This window comes from Ranitomeya imitator, chromosome 5 (genome assembly GCF_032444005.1).
Source record: "Ranitomeya imitator isolate aRanImi1 chromosome 5, aRanImi1.pri, whole genome shotgun sequence".
In the NCBI taxonomy this organism is placed as follows: Eukaryota; Metazoa; Chordata; class Amphibia; order Anura; family Dendrobatidae; genus Ranitomeya; species Ranitomeya imitator.
In genome coordinates this window covers 300,089,295-300,110,845 of record NC_091286.1, presented here as the reverse complement: position 1 = coordinate 300,110,845, position 21,551 = coordinate 300,089,295, and the positions used below count along the sequence as shown (strand labels likewise).

Sequence of the window (21,551 nt, the reverse complement as noted above, 5' to 3'; positions counted from 1 at the left end):
TTTTCACTCTTTCATTGCATCCATTTGGTAAATTCCAAAAGTTATGTTTTTTTCTCATTAATATACGCTCTGCATCCCATCTTGATTGAAAAAAAAAAAATGTATAAATTTTTGCAAATTTATTAAAAAAGACAAACTTAAATATAACATGGTCATAAGTATTCAGCCCCTTTGCTCAGACAGTCATATTTAAGTCACATGCTGTCCATTTCCTAGTGATCCTCCTTGAGATGGTTCTACTCCTGCACTGGAGTCCAGCTGTGTTTAATTAAACTGATAGGACTTTATTTTTTGAAAGGCGCACACCTGTCTATATAAGGCTGCTTTCACACATCAGTTTTTTGCAGTCAGACACAATCCGTCGAATGTTGAAAAAAACGGATCCGTCGCAGATTGTGAACAACTGATGCAACGGATCTGTTTTTTCGATGGATCAGACTAGCTGATCCAGCTAATTGGAACCTAATAAAATTGGAGCATGCTGTTAAAAAAACCAGATCCGTCGCTGGATTCCGTCATTTCTATTGTAGCAAACAACGGACAGCGACAGATCCGTCGCTGTTAGTTTTTTCGACGGACACGAAAAACGTTACTATGTCCATTTTTTCCAGCCGCTGGAAAACCAATTTTCGACGGATCCGGAAAAAAACGGATGAAACATGAGACTATCTGTCCCAATCCGTTCCTAATACAAGTCTATGATATAAAAAAACAAAAAAAAACGGATCCGGTGGCAACTTTTGCCGGATCCATTTTTTTCAGAATTCACCGGATTGTGACTGGTGGCAAAAACTGACGTGTGAATGCAGCCTAAGACCTCAGAGCTCACAGTGCATGTCAGACAAAATGAGAATCATGAGGTCAAAGGAACTGGCAAAGGAGCTCAGAGAGAGAATTGTGGCAAGGCACAGACCTGGCCAAGGTTACAAAAGAATTTCTGCAGTGCTCAAGGTTCCTAACTGCACAGTGGCCTCCATAATCCTTAAATGGAAGAAGTCTGGGACCACAAGAAGTCTTCCTAGACCTGGCTGTCCAGCCAAACTGAGCAATCGTGGGAGAAGGGCCTTGGTGAGAGAGGTAAAGAAGAACCCCAAGATCACTGTGGCTGAGCTCCAGAGATGTTTAGGGAGATGAGAAAAAGTTCCACAAAGTCAGCTATCACTGCAGCCCTCCACCAGTCAGGGCTTTATGGCAGAGTGGCCCAACGGAAGCCTCTCCTCAGTGACCTCTCCTCCCCGAGGTCATTCATCCTTATGTTTATAGTCCTTTTACTAGGCACTGCTCTTAATAGCCAGTTTCCTACTCCACACTTATGAGGGGCAAATACCCCGAAACAGCTGTCTGTGGATGGATACCATGTTTTGGCATAGGTGGTTTTCCTTTTTGGATGCTGCCCTTCCCATGGTTGTTCCTTCCCGGTGAAAGACCTGGCTATTTATTGCTTGCGTTGAGAAACACGTGATGGTGTCTCCGCGGCTTTTCTACATGCATCTCCTCAGTGCAAGACATATGAAAGCCAGCATAGAGCTTGCTAAAAACACATGAAGGACTCCCAGACCATGATAAATAAGATTCTCTGGTCTGATGAGATGAATATAGACCTTTTTGGTGATAATTCTAAGTGGTATGTGTGAAGAAAACCAGGCACTGCTCATCACCTACCCAATACAATCCCAACAGTGAAACATGGTGGTGGCAGCATCTTGCTATGGGGTGTTTTTCAGCTGCAGGGACAGGACGACTAGTTGCAATTGAATTCCTGGATGAAAACCTCTTCCAGAGTGCTCTGGACCTCAGACTTGGCCGAAGGTTCACCTTCCAACAAGACAATAACCCTAAGCACACAGCTAAAATAACAAATGCGTGGCTTCAGAACAACTCTGTGACCATTCTTGACTGGCCCAGCCAGAGCCCTGACCTAAACCCAATTGAGTATCTCTGGAGAGAACTGAAAATGGCTGTCCACCAACCTTCACCACCCAAGCTGATGGAACTGGAGAGGATCTGCAAGGAAGAATGGCAGAGAATCCCAAAATCCAGGTGTGAAAAACTTGTTCCATCATTCCCAAGGAGACTCAAGGCTGTACTAGCTCAAAAGGTGCTTCTACTCAATACTGAGCAAAGGGTCTGAATTCTTATGACCATGTGATATTTCAGTTTTTCTTTTTTAATAAAATTGCAAAGATTTCTATATTTCTGTTTTTTTTCCAGCCAAGCTGGGGTGCAGAGTGTACATTAATGAGAGAAAAAAAATGAACTTTTTTGAATTTACCAAATGGCTGCAATGAAACAAAGAGTGAAAAATTTAAAGGGGTCTGAATACTTTCCGTACCCACTGTGTATGAGGTTATTTTTCATCAACAAACTATACGTCAATTGCAAGCTAGGAGATATCTGATGAGTGTCATTTACAGACTTTTAATCCAGCATGATCTCTGCAATGCAGTTATTTTGTGTGCCCAAGATGGAGAAAAAGTAACGATCAATAGTTTATTCTTTTCCAATATAGACCCTCATTTAAATTTCTAAACTGTACAATTACAACCACTTGCAATTTTAATGACGTTGACCAATACCCCAACATCCTCAAAGGTAACCACAGGGTGTTGAAATATGAGTAAAAAAAAAAAGTTCTCCTAAAACCATTTTTTTATTTGAAAAATTAGCATATAAGATCATTTACCGCTAACATTAGCTTCCAGCGAGTCACAATTCAATCTGCAGATAAACATACTCTGTAAGCTATTGCTTAATTGTGAACTATGAAGCTGTGCTGCATCCATTTTACTTTTAATATGTACCTATAATAAAAGGAATTTTATTCTAACATTGAGAACTATAGATTTTTAACTCCTTGACTGTGAGATAGACATGTCTCTATTTTTTTTTTTTTTAGAATCATGCAAAGTAGAGCTATGTAAGGAAAAACACTTTGCCAACACATACAAGCAAATTTTGATTCCACTCACTTCTGTTCAATAAAAATTGAATATTTCATAGGACTATAAATAAAACAGATAAAATAACTGCAATGTCAAGATTGAAAATGGATAAAACATTTCTTTCTAAAACTAGGCTTTCTAAATTTTACAAATAAAGACTGAAAAAAAAATAGAAACCTAATAAACAAAGGAAATGGCAAGTGAACTGCATAATGCTAAATAAATGGGTAGATTCAATTTCGAGAGAAGCCACATAACGATCAATGTAGGGGATTAACAAACATTAACGGTATATTAAAGCAATGTAAAGGTCAAAATTACAATAGCATTAGCAAGTTGTTTGTGGAGGCTAATGTCTTCCTTCTTTCTTTTCCTGCCCTGCTGACACAGCAGAATTGAATACTGGCCATTAATAGTGTTCCAGCAGCTGAAAGAGGTCATTAAAAATGGAGTGATCCAGCAAGTGCTCATTCTAATAAATCAGAATTATAGCCAGAAAGAAAATGAAAACTGGAACTCCATATCGATAAAGAAAAGACTATAAAGCGTAAACTGAATTTCTGAACGAGAAAACACATCTTAAGTCAGGTTGTGCAGGTGCTGATTGCTGCTGGCACGTCAGATAAGCAAGAATTTTGCTGTAGCATGACAATGATAAACTGGGAACAACACAGATTCAGCAGCGGTCACAGCCCACATCATGTTTAGTGCTGATAGGAAGTCAACCGAGGACAACACCTACAGGAGCTTGGGATGTTCTTCCTGTACTAGGCATCATCTAGAAAAACTATGATAGCAATGTGGGCCGCACTCTGGGTAGATTACTGGTGCTACATGGTAGGATGTATATCTAAGGCCTCTTTTACACGTCCAGATAATTTCAGTACCAGAGAAATCGGTACCGGAGTTGTTCGTGTCCGTGTGCTCACGTAGCACATCAGTGTGGCACACGTGCGGCAGCCGTGTGCCGCCCGTGTGCCGACTGAGGACCACACGGACGGTGCAGGAGACAGCGCTACAGTTAAGCGCTGTCCCCTGCTTTTGGTGCTGAAGCCGGCATTTATTCCTTCTCCCCAGCAGCGTTCGCTGGAGAGAAGGAATGAAAAATCAAGGTTTTTTTTTTGTGTGTTAAAAATAAAGTTTGTGGGTCACCTCCCGCCTCCCATCCCCTGTGCGCCCGCCCTCTTGCCGAGAAATACTAACCCAGCTCCTGCGATGTATGCTCTCAGCGCCGGCAGCAGGTCCTGTGTGAGCGGTCACATGGTACCGCTCATTACAGTGATGAATATGCGCATGCGTGTCTCAAGAGTGTGCTCTACTTGTGTGACGCGTCTCAGGAGTGCGCTCTACTTGTGTGACGTTTCTCAGGAGTGCGCTCTACTTGTGTGACATCTCAGGAGTGTGCTCTACTTGTGTGACATCTCAGGAGTGTGCTCTACTTGTGTGACGTGTCTCAGGAGTGAGCTCTGCTTGTGTGACATGTCAGGAGTGAGCTCTGCTTGTGTGACATGTCAGGAGTGACCTCTGCTTGTGTGACATGTCAGGAGTGAGCTCTGCTTGTGTGACATCTCAGGAGTGAGCTCTGCTTGTGTGACATCTCAGGAGTGTGCTCTACTTGTGTGACGTGTCTCAGGATTGTGCTTTGCTTGTGTGACGTGTCTCAGGAGTGAGCTCTGCTTGTGTGAGGTGTCTCAGGAGTGTGCTATACTTGTGCGACGTGTCTCAGGAGTGTGCTTTGCTTGTGTGACGTGTCTCAGGAGTGTGCTCTACTTGTGTGACGTGTCTCAGGAGTGTGCTTTGCTTGTGTGACGTGTCTCAGGAGTGAGCTCTGCTTGTGTGACATGTCTCAGGAGTGAGCTCTGCTTGTGTGACATCTCAGGAGTGTGCTCTACTTGTGTGACGTGTCTCAGGAGAGAGCTCTGCTTGTGTGACGTGTCTCAGGAGTGTGCTCTGCTTGTGTGACGTGTCTCAGGAGTGTGCTCTGCTTGTGTGACGTGTCTCAGGAGTGAGCTCTGCTTGTGTGAGGTGTCTCAGGAGTGTGCTCTACTTGTGCGACATGTCTCAGGAGTGTGCTTTGCTTGTGTGACGTGTCTCAGGAGTGTGCTCTACTTGTGTGACGTGTCTCAGGAGTGAGCTCTGCTTGTGTGAGGTGTCTCAGGAGTGTGCTCTACTTGTGCGACGTGTCTCAGGAGTGTGCTTTGCTTGTGTGACGTGTCTCAGGAGTGTGCTCTACTTGTGTGACGTGTCTCAGGAGTGAGCTCTGCTTGTGTGACGTGTCTCAGGAGTGAGCTCTGCTTGTGTGACATCTCAGGAGTGTGCTCTACTTGTGTGACGTGTCTCAGGATTGTGCTTTGCTTGTGTGACGTGTCTCAGGAGTGAGCTCTGCTTGTGTGAGGTGTCTCAGGAGTGTGCTCTACTTGTGCGACGTGTCTCAGGAGTGTGCTTTGCTTGTGTGACGTGTCTCAGGAGTGTGCTCTACTTGTGCGACGTGTCTCAGGAGTGTGCTCTACTTGTGCGACGTGTCTCAGGAGTGTGCTCTACTTGTGTGACATCTCAGGAGTGTGCTTTGCTTGTGTGACGTGTCTCAGGAGTGTGCTCTACTTGTGTGACGTGTCTCAGGAGTGCGCTCTACTTGTGTGACGTGTCTCAGGAGTGTGCTTTGCTTGGTGACGTGTCTCGTGTCTGCGATGTGCGTGTGAAGAGTCTTGTGTGCGTTGTGCAAAGTATTTAGTGTAAAATGTGCTTGTATGACGTGTCTTATGTGGGTGCTATGCTTTTGTGATGTGTCGAAAGTGTGTGCTGTAGTTTTGTAATATGCCTGATAAGTGCACTTTAGTTGTAAAGGGGATCCATGCACAATTCTCGCACGGGCCACTTTGTTTTCAGTGTTCACACTTAGTCGTATATTGAACAATAAACATATTTCAGTAAAAATGTATAAAAAAATTAAACTATAATTACATGTGCTATATGAATTAGGAGCCAGCAAATCCTCAAGAATTCTTACCATTTAACTCAGCAAATGTGCATCACATTCCACAGATTTTACATTTAATATTAATGAATGTTACTTTGTAATGGATTCAGAGTGAATAATTCATGGTGGTTTTGTGTATTTTTTCAAGATTTCAATTGGTTTTCAGTGAATAAAAGAAACCAACTCAAACCCAAAAATCTCTTCCCAAGGCACTTATTAAGTGAAAAATTCATAATGTAACGTTATCGAAAGGGCTGGGATGCAATTTTCTCCTTTAATGAATTTCAAATACCGTTTTGGTAAGATATGACCGTACCAAAGGAAATGGCTTAATGGCAAATGCAAACTCTCTCAACAAGCACATGTTCCCCAAGTTCTCCAGTCACCCAGGAAATGGCAACTAAATACAGACATCGTAAGAACAGTGTGCCTAATGCCAAGCGCCGGAAAATGGCTGGAGATCAATATGGAAGTTCGCAGTTCTAAATTAGAATTAAAAAGATATTGGCTTTATTTAATGGCAGAACTGCACATTTCATTTAATGTAATACGGGCCAGGAATAAAACAGACAATTCGAATTACGGCAGTCCATTACTTCCTCCTTGTCAAGAGAGGTTTAACGCTAAATTACCCTGGATATATTAGCCAAACAAAACATCTATGGATTTGCAATATTCCATGAAAGCAGGCTTGTAAAAGAATAGAGAAGAGGAGGCTGTAGCACCACTAAATTGATATCATGGCCGACCTTGTGCACAACCTCCTGGTAGTAAATTAGGAAGAAGATGTTGCAAAACTAAGTTTGTGCTTACATCTAAAAGCATAGTAAAATGATAATTTTCACTAAAAGTACACTGGGGGTCTCAGTGAAAGCCTGAATGTCTTAAAAGGAGACTGTCGCTGGATTCTGGCTTCCCTAATGAAGAGCAGCCGAAATCTGGCTGCATGACTGCAACTAGGTACATTTTTCTCTGAAACGCTTGGTTTCTCAAAGCAAATGTAGATTTAAAAGAGACCAAAGCCAAAAACGTGACTAGTCCGGCTCCATCCATGGACGGCGTCTTCCTACACCGCCATAGTTGATTGACAGCTGTCTCCATGTGCATACATAGGGAGAGACATAGCAATAACTAGAGCAGTGTTCCCCAACTCCGGTCCTCAAGAGCCACCAACAGGTCATGTTTTCAGGATTTCCATAGTATTGTACAGGTGATAACTGCATCACCTGCACAGGCAGGAATCTCATCACCTGTGAAATACCAAGGAAATCCTGAAAACATGACCTGTTGGTGGCTCTTGAGGACCGGAGTTGGGGAACACTGAACTAGAGCAATCCATTTTGCCACTATAGTTGATTGATCAATGTCTCGCTAAGGCCAAGTACCTACATGGGAGTGATCTGTCTGTCACCCGGAGCGGTGTGGAAAAGAGTGTTTCGGAGAATAATATACCGGGCTGCAATATGCAGGTAAGTGCTAATTTATGAATCATCTACGAGAGCACAGCTGACCGCACCACCGCTGCAGCTGACTACCTCCGCTTCAGGCTAATTAGTCTCAGCTGATCCCCCCGATCTCGGGTGCTATAGCCAGAAAACCAGATAGCGTGGATATGAAGAAAAAGAAAGTGGCAGCACTCACCGATCTTCTTATGCAGGTGTATTTATTTGGTAAAAGTCTTCACGGCACAGGGGTGTGTAACATAGGGATGCGGGAGCAGAACGACGGCCGTTTCGCGCCGGTCTGGCGCTTCAACGGGTTCCTAATTTATGTTGCCTGTTGTTGGGGGTAGCATGACAGGTTCACTTTAAGCAAATGTTCTGAAGAGCTCTAAGCCACCAGTGTTTAAAGGGGTTGTGCCACAATAAAGAATACCTTTAACCAGGCAGAAAAGGTGGATATAAATGGTTTTGTAATTGACAGGTATTAAACTTCCCCAACACCATGCTGCTCAGAGATGTGGTAGCAAAAACCTGTTGACAGATTCCCTTTAAGTCCAAACAGTGCAGGTGACTTCACAAGCACAAGCCACGGCCAAATGTGGTGGCGGAAGGCCGCATGACCAATTACCAAAATTTGGGCAGCAAATCAGCACAACACATGGGCTTGGCAGCCACGTTCAGCTAGACTCTTTGGTGTCGCCCTTTTTATTTTATTTTATTATTATTATTCATTTTTATAGCGCCATTTATTCCATGGCGCTTTACATGTGAAAAAAAGGGGCATACATAGACAAGTACAATAAACATGAGCAATATAAGGCACACACAAGTACAGAAGGAGAGAATACCCTGCCCGCAAGGGCTCACAGTCTACAGGGGATGGGTGAGGATACACTGGGAGAGGGTAGAGCTGGTCGTGCAGCGGTTCAGTAGACTGAGGATCACTGCAGCTTGTAGGCTTGTCGGAAGAGGTAAGTCTTCGGGTTCCTTTTGAAGGTTTCCGTGATAGGTGAAAGTCTGATGTGTTGGGGTAGAGCATTCCACAGTTTGGGGGAAGAAAGGTAGCAGTCTTGTATGCCGTTGTGGGAAGAAGAGATAAGAGGGGAGTAGAGAAGGAGATCTTGAGAGTATCGAAGGTTGCGTGAAGTTAAGTACTGGGAGACCATGTAACAGATGTATGGAGGAGAGAGGTTGTGGATGGCTTTGTATGTCATAGTTAGGGTTTTAAACCCTCTGGACAATAGGAAGACAGTGAAGGGCTTGGCAGAGAGGAGAGGCTGGGGAATAGCAGGGAGACAGGTGGATTAGTCGGGCAGCAGAGTTTAGGATAGACTGGAGTGGTGCAAGAGTGCTAGAGGGGAGGCCAGAGAGTAGGATGCTGCAGTAATTGAGGTGGGAGATGATGAGAGCGTGCACGAGCGTTTTAGCAGTTTCTTGGTCAAGGAATCTGGGAAATGTTTTCGAGTCAGCAGGAGGAGGCAAGGGCTTGGATACGTGGCTTGAAAGATAGGGCAAAGTTGAAGATCACTCCAAGGCACTGAGCATGCGGGACTGGGGAAGGTGAGCAGCCATTGACATTGATGGATAGGTCTGGTGAAGGGGTAGACTGAGATACGGGAAAGATGATGAATTCTATTCTATTTAATGTCTAATTCTAATTCTATTCTTGTCCATGTTCAGTTTTAGAAAGCGAGCAGAAAAGAAAGATGAAATAGCAGACAGACATTGTGGGATTTTGGTCAGTAAGGAGGTGATGTCAGGTCCAGATAGGTAGATCTGCGTGTCATCGGCGTAGAGATGGTACTGCAAACCGTGGGATTCTATGAGCTGTCCCAGGCCGAAGGTGTAATATTGTTATTTATCAGGCAGGTAATATGCTAATCATATGAAAGTGGAATAAATTATACTTTGATATCTGAGATCCAATGTCTTAGTCCACTGGGGATTCACAATTGAGCCTGTCTGTCTACCGCAAGGAGCCAAACACAGCCCAGGCCTTTCACTTGAAATATCTAGTCGCTTATATATAACCTCTGTCAAACATTACCCGTATTTCAGGGTTTACAAGAGACACCTTTAGGGTTATGGACAATACGGCTTTACAGCTACTATACGTTAATCTTATGTTTCTTTTTTTCCAGATATAATAATAATAACTAAAAAACATTTCTGGATGAACCATACTCACCAGTAATACCATTTGGTTGCTTGTGTAAATCACAATACCATAGGCGGTTGACTGGATCACAGCCTTCTCGGATAGACAATATTACGTACCGGCCATCATCTGAAACCTACAAGAATAGAAAACAGTGAGCAAGGTGACAAGACCATATCAATTCATTTAGGGAAATGACATTTGTGATCGGATGCAGTACTTTACACTGTACACTGGGTAACTGTGCAGCTTTATATGCAGATATGGCCGATTCCACTTTCTACAACCATACACTTCCCTTGGTGAAGCAACAAATGTGGCTAATGCATCACATCATTTAGAGTGGTAATGTAGGGGCCAAGACACTGATTCTAGTGATGTATCACTTACTGGGCTGCCTGCTGCAGTTTTGATTAACATGGTTCTATCTAGAAGTCCTCTGAATGCTGAGCGCTGTATACCCTCACCCATTCCACTGATTGACAGCTTTCTGTGTACGCTGTGCATAGGCAGGAAGCTTCCAATCAGTTGTAGGGGCTGAGTCACACAGAGATCATGAATATGGAGAAGTATATAGCAGCAGGTTTATTAGTCCTCTAGTGATAATCTGCTCATAAAACAGTGATTTAAAAAAAACTGCGCTAAGAAGCCCAGTAAGGCTACGTTCACATTAGCGTTTCCCGACGCAGCGTCGGGAAACGCTTCGGCGACGCATGCGTCATGCGCCCCTATATTTAACATGGGGGACGCATGGACATGCGTTGTGCTGCGCTGTGCGACGCATGCTTTTTTTTTGCTGCAAGCGTTGGGCGCAGAAAACGCAACAAGTTGCATTTTATTTGCGTCCAAATTTCGGCAAAAAAGGACGCATGCGTCGCAAAACGCAGCGTTTTTGCGTGCGTTTTGGTGCGTTTTTATTTGAGTTGTGTCGCCGACGCAGCGGCGCACAACGCAAATGTGAACTTAGCCTCAGTCACAGATTGTTGGAATCATGGTCTCTGTCTCTACATCATGTTGCTCTCAGATTAGATAGCAAAATTCTGTTAACACTTCAAAGTTACAAACTTTTTTGCACAACTAGCATGCATTCATTATCTGGCATTTTAGTAACGTAATTTGAAAAATATTTTTTTTTTATAAAAAAAATAAAATAAAATTAAAAAAAAAAAGCATATACCGTATATACTCGAGTATAAGCCGAGATTTTCAGCCCAAATCTTTGGGCTGAAAGTGCCCCTCTCGGCTTATACTCGAGTCAAGGTGGGTGGCAGGGTCGGCGGGTGAGGGGGTGAGGGCGCTGAGGTATACTTACCTAGTCCCAGCGATCCTGGCGCTCCTCGCCTGTCCCACGGTCTTCTGTGCTGCAGCTTCTTCCCCTCTTCAGCGGTCACGTGGGACCGCTCATTAGAAAAATGAATAGGCGGCTCCACCTCCCATAGGGGTGGAGCCGCCTATTCATTTCTCTAATCAGCGGTAACGGTGACCGCTGATAGAGAAAGAAGCTGCGGCACCGAAGACCGTGGGACAGGCAGAGGGAGCGGGACGTCGGGACCAGGTAAGTATGTCATATTCACCTGTCCCCGTTCCAGCCGCCGCTCCATCTTCCCGGCGTCTGCGCTCTGACTGTTCAGGTCAGAGGGCGCGATGACGCATATAGTGTGCGCGGCGCCCTCTGCCTGATCAGTCAGTGCAGAGAGACGCCGGGGGCCGGACGCTGGGAGCTGCAATCAAGAGAGGTGAGTATGGCTTTTTTTTTTACTGCAGCAGCAGCGGCAATGGCAGAGCTTTCTATGGGGAACTATGGACGGTGCAGAGCACTATATGAGGCAGAGCTACAGGGCAATAATGAACGGTGCAGAGCACTATATGAGGCAGAGCTACAGGGCAATAATGAACGGTGCAGAGCACTATATGAGGCAGAGCTACAGGGCAATAATGAACGGTGCAGAGCACTATATGGGGCACAGCTATAGGGCAATAATGAACGGTGCAGAGCACTATATGGGGCACAGCTATAGGGCAATAATGAACGGTGCAGAGCACTATATGAGGCAGAGCTACAGGGCAATAATGAACGGTGCAGAGCACTATATGGGGCAGAGCTATAGGGAACTATGTACGGTGCAGAGCACTATATGGGGCACAGCTATAGGAAAATAATGAACGGTGCAGAGCACTGTATGGGGCACAGCTATAGGGAACTATGTACGGTGCAGAGCACTATATGGGGCACAGCTATAGGGAAATAATGAACGGTGCAGAGCACTATATGGGGCACAGCTATAGGGCAATAATGAACGGTGCAGAGCACTGTATGGGGCACAGCTATAGGGAACTATGTACGGTGCAGAGCACTATATGGGGCACAGCTATAGGAAAATAATGAACGGTGCAGGGCACTATATGGGGCACAGCTATAGGGAACTATGTACGGTGCAGGGCACTATATGGGGCAGAGCTATGGGGAAATAATTAACGGTGCAGAGCACTGTATGGGGCACAGCTATAGGGAACTATGTACGGTGCAGAGCACTATATGGGGCACAGCTATAGGGAAATAATGAACGGTGCAGAGCACTATATGGGGCACAGCTATAGGGCAATAATGAACGGTGCAGAGCACTATATGGGGCACAGCTATAGGGCAATAATGAACGGTGCAGAGCACTGTATGGGGCACAGCTATAGGGAAATAATGAACGGTGCAGAGCACTGTATGGGGCACAGCTATAGGGCAATAATGAACGGTGCAGAGCACTATATGGGGCACAGCTATAGGGCAATAATGAACGGTGCAGAGCACTATATGGGGCACAGCTATAGGGAAATAATGAACGGTGCAGAGCACTGTATGGGGCACAGCTATAGGGAAATAATGAACGGTGCAGAGCACTGTATGGGGCACAGCTATAGGGCAATAATGAACGGTGCAGAGCACTATATGGGGCACAGCTATAGGGAAATAATGAACGGTGCAGAGCACTGTATGGGGCACAGCTATAGGGCAATAATGAACGGTGCAGAGCACTATATGGGGCACAGCTATAGGGAACTATGAACGGTGCAGAGCACTATATGGGGCAGAGCTTTCTATGGGGAACTATGAACGGTGCAGAGCACTATAGGAGGCAGAGCTATAGGGAAATAATGAACGGTGCAGAGCACTATATGGGGCACAGCTATAGGGAAATAATGAACGGTGCAGAGCACTGTATGGGGCACAGCTATAGGGCAATAATGAACGGTGCAGAGCACTGTATGGGGCACAGCTATAGGGCAATAATGAACGGTGCAGAGCACCATATGGGGCAGAGCTTTCTATGGGGAACTATGAACGGTGCAGAGCACTATATGAGGCAGAGCTATAGGGAAATAATGAACGGTGCAGAGCACTGTATGGGGCACAGCTATAGGGAAATAATGAACGGCGCAGAGCACTGTATGGGGCACAGCTATAGGGCAATAATGAACGGTGCAGAGCACTATATGGGGCAGAGCTTTCTATGGGGAACTATGTACGGTGCAGAGCACTATATGGGGCACAGCTATAGGGAACTATGAATGGTGCAGAGCACTATATGGGGCAGAGCTTTCTATGGGGAACTATGAACGGTGCAGGGAACTACAGGAGGCAGAGCTATAGGGAAATAATGAACGGTGCAGAGCACTATATGGGGCACAGCTATAGGGCAATAATGAACGGTGCAGAGCACTGTATGGGGCACAGCTATAGGGCAATAATGAACGGTGCAGAGCACTATATGGGGCACAGCTATAGGGCAATAATGAACGGTGCAGAGCACTATATGGGGCAGAGTTTTCTATGGGGAACTATGTACGGTGCAGAGCACTATATGAGGCAGAGCTATAGGGAAATAATGAACGGTGCAGAGCACTATATGGGGCACAGCTATAGGGCAATAATGAACGGTGCAGAGCACTATATGAGGCAGAGCTATAGGGAAATAATGAACGGTGCAGAGCACTATATGGGGCACAGCTATAAGGCAATAATGAACGGTGCAGAGCACTATATGAGGCAGAGCTATAGGGAAATAATGAACGGTGCAGAGCACTATATGGGGCACAGCTATAGGGCAATAATGAACGGTGCAGAGCACTATATGGGGCACAGCTATAGGGCAATAATGAACGGTGCAGAGCACTGTATGGGGCACAGCTATAGGGAACTATGAACGGTGCAGAGCACTATATGGGGCAGAGCTTTCTATGGGGAACTATGAACGGTGCATGGAACTACAGGTCCTTCTCAAAAAATTAGCATATAGTGTTAAATTTCATTATTTACCATAATGTAATGATTACAATTAAACTTTCATATATTATAGATTCATTATCCACCAACTGAAATTTGTCAGGTCTTTTATTGTTTTAATACTGATGATTTTGGCATACAACTCCTGATAACCCAAAAAACCTGTCTCAATAAATTAGCATATCAAGAAAAGGTTCTCTAAACGACCTATTACCCTAATCTTCTGAATCAACTAATTAACTCTAAACACATGCAAAAGATACCTGAGGCTTTTATAAACTCCCTGCCTGCTTCATTACTCAAAACCCCCATCATGGGTAAGACTAGCGACCTGACAGATGTCAAGAAGGCCATCATTGACACCCTCAAGCAAGAGGGTAAGACCCAGAAAGAAATTTTTCAACAAATAGGCTGTTCCCAGAGTGCTGTATCAAGGCACCTCAATGGTAAGTCTGTTGGAAGGAAACAATGTGGCAGAAAACGCTGTACAACGAGAAGAGGAGGCCGGACCCTGAGGAAGATTGTGGAGAAGGACCGATTCCAGACCTTGGGGAACCTGAGGAAGCAGTGGACTGAGTCTGGTGTGGAAACATCCAGAGCCACCGTGCACAGGCGTGTGCAGGAAATGGGCTACAGGTGCCGCATTCCCCAGGTAAAGCCACTTTTGAACCATAAACAGCGGCAGAGGCGCCTGACCTGGGCTACAGAGAAGCAGCACTGGACTGTTGCTAAGTGGTCCCAAGTACTTTTTTCTGATGAAAGCAAATTTTGCATGTCATTCGGAAATCAAGGTAACAGAGTCTGGAGGAAGACTGGGGAGAAGGAAATGCCAAAATGCCTGAAGTCCAGTGTCAAGTACCCACAGTCAGTGATGGTGTGGGGTGCCATGTCAGCTGCTGGTGTTGGTCCACTGTGTTTCATCAAGGGCAGGGTCAATGCAGCTAGCTATCAGGAGATTTTGGAGCACTTCATGCTTCCATCGGCTGAAATGCTTTATGGAGATGAAGATTTCATTTTTCAGCACGACCTGGCACCTGCTCACAGTGCCAAAACCACTGGTAAATGGTTTACTGACCATGGTATTACTGTGCTCAATTGGCCTGCCAACTCTCCTGACCTGAACCCCATAGAGAATCTGTGGGATATTGTGAAGAGAAAGTTGAGAGACGCAAGACCCAACACTCTGGATGAGCTTAAGGCCGCTATTGAAGCATCCTGGACCTCCATAACATCTCAGCAGTGTCACAGGCTCATTGCCTCCATGCCACGCCGCATTGAAGCAGTCATTTCTGCCAAAGGATTCCCGACCAAGTATTGAGTGCATAACTGAACATTATTATTTGTTGGTTTTTTTGTTTGTTATTAAAAAACACTTTTATTTGATTGGATGGGTGAAATATGCTAATTTATTGAGACAGGTTTTTTGGGTTATCAGGAGTTGTATGCCAAAATCATCAGTATTAAAACAATAAAAGACCTGACAAATTTCAGTTGGTGGATAATGAATCTATAATATATGAAAGTTTAATTGTAATCATTACATTATGGTAAATAATGAAACTTAACACTATATGCTAATTTTTTTAGAAGAACCTGTATAGGAGGCAGAGCTATAGGGAAATAATGAACGGTGCAGAGCACTATATGGGGCACAGCTATAGGGCAATAATGAACGGTGCAGAGCACTGTATGGGGCACAGCTATAGGGCAATAATGAACGGTGCAGAGCACTATATGGGGCACAGCTATAGGGCAATAATGAACGGTGCAGAGCACTATATGGGGCACAGCTATAGGGAAATAATGAACGGTGCAGAGCACTATATGGGGCAGAGCTATAGGGTAATAATGAACGGTGCAGAGCACTATATGGGGCACAGCTATAGGGAAATAATGAACGGTGCAGAGCACTATATGGGGCAGAGCTTTCTATGGGGAACTATGTACGGTGCAGAGCACTATATGAGACAGAGCTATAGGGAAATAATGAACGGTGCAGAGCACTGTATGGGGCAGAGCTATAGGGAAATAATGAACGGTGCAGAGCACTATATGAGGCAGAGCTATAGGGAAATAATGAACGGTGCAGAGCACTATATGAGACAGAGCTATAGGGAAATAATGAACGGTGCAGAGCACTGTATGGGGCACAGCTATAGGGCAATAATGAACGGTGCAGAGCATTGTATGGGGCACAGCTATAGGGCAATAATGAACGGTGCAGAGCACTGTATGGGGCACAGCTATAGGGCAATAATGAACGGTGCAGAGCACTATATGGGGCAGAGCTTTCGATGGGGAACTATATACGGTGCAGAGCACTATATGAGGCAGAGCTATAGGGAAATAATGAACGGTGCAGAGCACTATATGAGACAGAGCTATAGGGCAATAATGAACGGTGCAGAGCATTGTATGGGGCACAGCTATAGGGCAATAATGAACGGTGCAGAGCACTGTATGGGGCACAGCTATAGGGCAATAATGAACGGTGCAGAGCACTATATGGGGCAGAGCTTTCTATGGGGAACTATGTACGGTGCAGAGCACTATATGAGGCAGAGCTATAGGGAAATAATGAACGGTGCAGAGCACTATATGGGGCACAGCTATAGGGCAATAATGAACGGTGCAGAGCACTATATGGGGCAGAGCTTTCTATGGGGAACTATGTACGGTGCAGAGCACTATATGAGGCAGAGCTATAGGGAAATAATGAACGGTGCAGAGCACTATATGGGGCACAGCTATAGGGCAATAATGAACGGTGCAGAGCACTGTATGGGGCACAGCTATAGGGCAATAATGAACGGTGCAGAGCACTGTATGGGGCACAGCTATAGGGCAATAATGAACGGTGAAGAGCACTATATGGGGCACAGCTATAGGGAAATAATGAACGGTGCAGAGCACTATATGGGGCAGAGCTATAGGGCAATAATGAACGGTGCAGAGCACTATATGGGGCACAGCTATAGGGCAATAATGAACGGTGCAGAGCACTATATGGGGCACAGCTATAGGGAAATAATGAACGGTGCAGAGCACTGTATGGGGCACAGCTATAGGGCAATAATGAACGGTGCAGAGCACTGTATGGGGCACAGCTATAGGGAACTATGAACGGTGCAGAGCACTATATGGGACACAGCTATAGGGAAATAATGAACGGTGCAGAGCACTGTATGGGGCACAGCTATAGGGAAATAATGAACGGTGCAGAGCACTATATGGGGCACAGCTATAGGGCAATAATGAACGGTGCAGAGCACTGTATGGGGCACAGCTATGGGACAATCATGAACGGTGCAGAGCACTATATGGGGCACAGCTATAGGGAACTATGAACGGTGCAGAGCACTATATGGGGCACAGCTATAGGGAAATAATGAAAGGTGCAGAGCACTATATGGGGCACAGCTATAGGGAACTATGAACGGTGCAGAGCACTGTATGGGGCACAGCTATGGGACAATAATGAACGGTGCAGAGCACTATATGGGGCACAGCTATAGGGAACTATGAACGGTGCAGAGCACTATATGGGGCAGAGCTTTTTATGGGGAACTATGAACGGTGCAGGGAACTATAGGAGGCAGAGCTATAGGGAAATAATGAACGGTGCAGAGCACTATATGGGGCACAGCTATAGGGCAATAATGAACGGTGCAGAGCACTGTATGGGGCACAGCTATAGGGCAATAATGAACGGTGCAGAGCACTATATGGGGCACAGCTATAGGGCAATAATGAACGGTGCAGAGCACTATATGGGGCAGAGCTTTCTATGGGGAACTATGTACGGTGCAGAGCACTATATGAGGCAGAGCTATAGGGAAATAATGAACGGTGCAGAGCACTATATGGGGCACAGCTATAGGGCAATAATGAACGGTGCAGAGCACTATATGGGGCACAGCTATAGGGCAATAATGAACGGTGCAGAGCACTGTATGGGGCACAGCTATAGGGCAATAATGAACGGTGCAGAGCACTGTATGGGGCACAGCTATAGGGAACTATGAACGGTGCAGAGCACTATATGGGGCAGAGCTTTCTATGGGGAACTATGAACGGTGCAAGGAACTATAGGAGGCAGAGCTATAGGGAAATAATGAACGGTGCAGAGCACTATATGGGGCACAGCTATAGGGCAATAATGAACGGTGCAGAGCACTGTATGGGGCACAGCTATAGGGCAATAATGAACGGTGCAGAGCACTATATGGGGCACAGCTATAGGGCAATAATGAACGGTGCAGAGCACTATATGAGGCAGAGCTATAGGGAAATAATGAACGGTGCAGAGCACTATATGAGGCAGAGCTATAGGGAAATAATGAACGGTGCAGAGCACTATATGGGGCACAGCTATAGGGCAATAATGAACGGTGCAGAGCACTATATGGGGCAGTGCTTTCTATGTGGAACTATGTACGGTGCAGAGCACTATATGGGGCACAGCTATAGGGCAATAATGAACGGTGCAGAGCACTATATGAGGCAGAGCTATAGGGAAATAATGAACGGTGCAGAGCACTATATGAGGCAGAGCTATAGGGAAATAATGAACGGTGCAGAGCACTATATGGGGCACAGCTATAGGGCAATAATGAACGGTGCAGAGCACTATATGGGGCAGTGCTTTCTATGGGGAACTATGAACGGTGCAGAGCACTATATGAGGCAGAGCTATAGGGAAATAATGAACGGTGCAGAGCACTATATGGGGCACAGCTATAGGGCAATAATGAACGGTGCAGAGCACTATATGGGGCAGAGCTTTCTATGGGGAACTATGTACGGTGCAGAGCACTATATGAGGCAGAGCTATAGGGAAATAATGAACGGTGCAGAGCACTATATGGGGCACAGCTATAGGGCAATAATGAACGGTGCAGAGCACTATATGGGGCAGAGCTTTCTATGGGGAACTATGTACGGTGCAGAGCACTATATGAGGCAGAGCTATAGGGAAATAATGAACGGTGCAGAGCACTATATGGGGCACAGCTATAGGGCAATAATGAACGGTGCAGAGCACTATATGAGGCAGAGCTATAGGGAAATAATGAACGATGCAGAGCACTATATGAGGCAGAGCTATATGGAAATAATGAACGGTGCAGAGCACTATATGGGGCACAGCTATAGGGCAATAATGAACGGTGCAGAGCACTATATGGGGCAGAGCTTTCTATGGGGAACTATGTACGGTGCAGAGCACTATATGAGGCAGAGCTATAGGGAAATAATGAACGGTGCAGAGCACTATATGGGGCACAGCTATGGGACAATCATGAACGGTGCAGAGCACTATATGGGGCACAGCTATAGGGAACTATGAACGGTGCAGAGCGCTATATGGCACAGCTATGGGGAAATAATGATCTATTTTTATTTTTGAAATTCACCGGTAAATGCTGCATTTCCACCCTAGGCTTATACTCGAGTCAATAAGTTTTCCCAGTTTTTTTGTGGCAAAATTAGGGGGGTCGGCTTATACTCGGGTCGGCTTATACTCGAGTATATACGGTAACTAGGAAAATAAAAATAATTATGTTTTTTAGTAAATCTGAGTATATGCGTATAGTATGTATGTGCTAATACACTCACCTCTGTTGCCTTTCCCAGGATCCAGCACCGTTCTGCTCCTCTTCTCAGTGATGTCAGCGGATCACTCAATATGTGAGCCCAAAGTGAGCCTCGTTCTGACACTCCATAGGTTTACACTGGAAAAGCTAGTGTGCTCTGGTTGACCGTGAAAGTCAGAAGAGCAGTGACATCACTGGGTAGGGAAGAAGAACGGCGCTGGATATACACTGCATGCACATATATAAAGATTTATTGAAAAAAAATGTGGTGTCTTCATGGAAGTTCTACCTAAATAAAAAGGTTTTTTGAATAAAAAACAAACATTATTCAGATTGCGGTACTGTCTATCTAGATTTAGATGCTAAATGTGACCCAGCCTTATTAATCGGGGATATTTAATACCATAGAGAGATGTCCGGTAATACCGTAAGGAGCATACTGCCTACGGTGGTGGCCATATAGGGGTCTGTGCCCCAACATGCAGCAAATCATTAGTAGGGTATGTTCGCAGTGGAAAATGTCTGCAATAAATGTAGAGAAAGCTGCAGGGAAATCTGCACCAAATTGTGCAAATATGCAGCTGCACATTGTGTAGAAAAACACAATTCTGACATCCATTGATGCTTCCATGGCAGCCCAAGCCTGGTGCCCTACTGTTCTCTGGAGGCCAGGTGTACAGCGAATCCGAGGGAACACCAGGTGAAGTGATTATAGTATTTTTAGATTATTATTATTATTATTATTACTATTTTTTCAATTCCAGGTTGGAGGATTTGTCTGTAGTCCATAGAACATTATCCAAGGACTGGGGTTTGTTGCAAAGTTTGCTTTCCTGAATGAAAATCGGCCACGTAACCGTAACATAAATTGACAAGCTGTGATGGAGAAAATCCGCAGTGCTAGGCAATGTCGGCAGCGAGTGGTTGAGATTTGTTTATAGCTCATCAGCTTCGCTGCTACTAATGGTTTGTGTCCATTTTTCTGTCCAAAAATCGAAATTCTGAAAGAAACTAATGTTACAAAAATGAGCAAGTGCTCAATAGATTCCTTAAGATGTTTACATGTGGAAAACTGAAAACCATCCACAATCCGTGCATGTGAATGGGATTTCTGCAGGCCTGTTCACACGCTACTGAAAATGTACACAGAATAAATCGGCAAGAATAAGTGATTCGTGCCCATATGAATTCCATATGGAGACTTAATTACCGTATGTTTTATTGCCGATTGCACCTGTAATGAAAAGTATTCAGCCCCTTGGCATTGTTTGTGTTTTGTTACCTCACAACCTGGAGTTTCACTGTTTTTTTAGGGTTTGCATCAGTTCATGTAAAGAACATGTCCTACTGGGAACAGTTGGTTTGTTTTTATTGTGACGTAAAGAACAAACAGAACAAACTAACTTCAGTGTGCATAGCTATTTGTCCCCATAAAGTCAGTACTTTGTAGAGCCTATTTTTGTGACAATTACAAGTCGCTTTGGATAAGTCTCTATGAGCTTTCCACATCTTACCACTGGGATTTCTGTCCATTCCTCAACGCAAAACTGCTCAAGCTCCTTCCAGTAAGATGATTTCCTCTGGTGAACAGCAATCTTCAAGTCTGACCACAGATTCTCAATTGGACTAGGTCTGGGCTTTGACTAGGCCATTCCAAAACATTTACACGCTTCACTTTAAACTACTCGGGTGCTGCTTTAGCGGTATGCTTTTTGTCTTTGTCTTGTTGGAAGATGAACCTCCATCCCAGTCTCAAATCACTGACATAAACAGGTTTTGCTCCAGATGGTGACTCCGCGGTGTTGGATGTTTTCATCTCCCCGAGGTCATTCATCCTTATTTTTATAGTCCTTTTACTAGGTACTGCTCCTAATAGCCAGTTTCCTACTCCACGCTGATGAGGGGCAAATACCCCGAAACAGCTGTCTGTGGATGGATACCATGTTTTGGCATAGGTGGTTTTCCTTTTTGGATGCTGCCCTTCCCGTGGTTGTTCCTTCCCGGTGAAAGACCTGGCTATTTATTGCTTGTGTTGAGAAACATGTGATGGTGTCTCCGCGGCTTTCCTACATGCATTTGCATATTTCCCATAAGGGATGGGGGCAGAGTTCTGGATCACTGCGTTGAGAAACACGTGATGGTGTCTCCGCGGTGTTGGATGT

The 21,551-nt window shown here is 45.0% G+C and overlaps 1 protein-coding gene across 1 annotated transcript in view; it reads right to left on the bottom strand.

Annotated features, from left to right (window-relative positions):
• The window catches only part of PREP (prolyl endopeptidase), a 142,921-nt gene that overhangs the window by 89,280 nt on the left and 32,090 nt on the right, over positions 1 to 21,551 (bottom strand). The window contains exon 7 of the mRNA XM_069726297.1: positions 9,550 to 9,655. Within this exon, the coding sequence (XP_069582398.1) occupies positions 9,550 to 9,655 (106 nt within the window). The remainder of the gene's footprint in view (positions 1 to 9,549; positions 9,656 to 21,551) is intronic.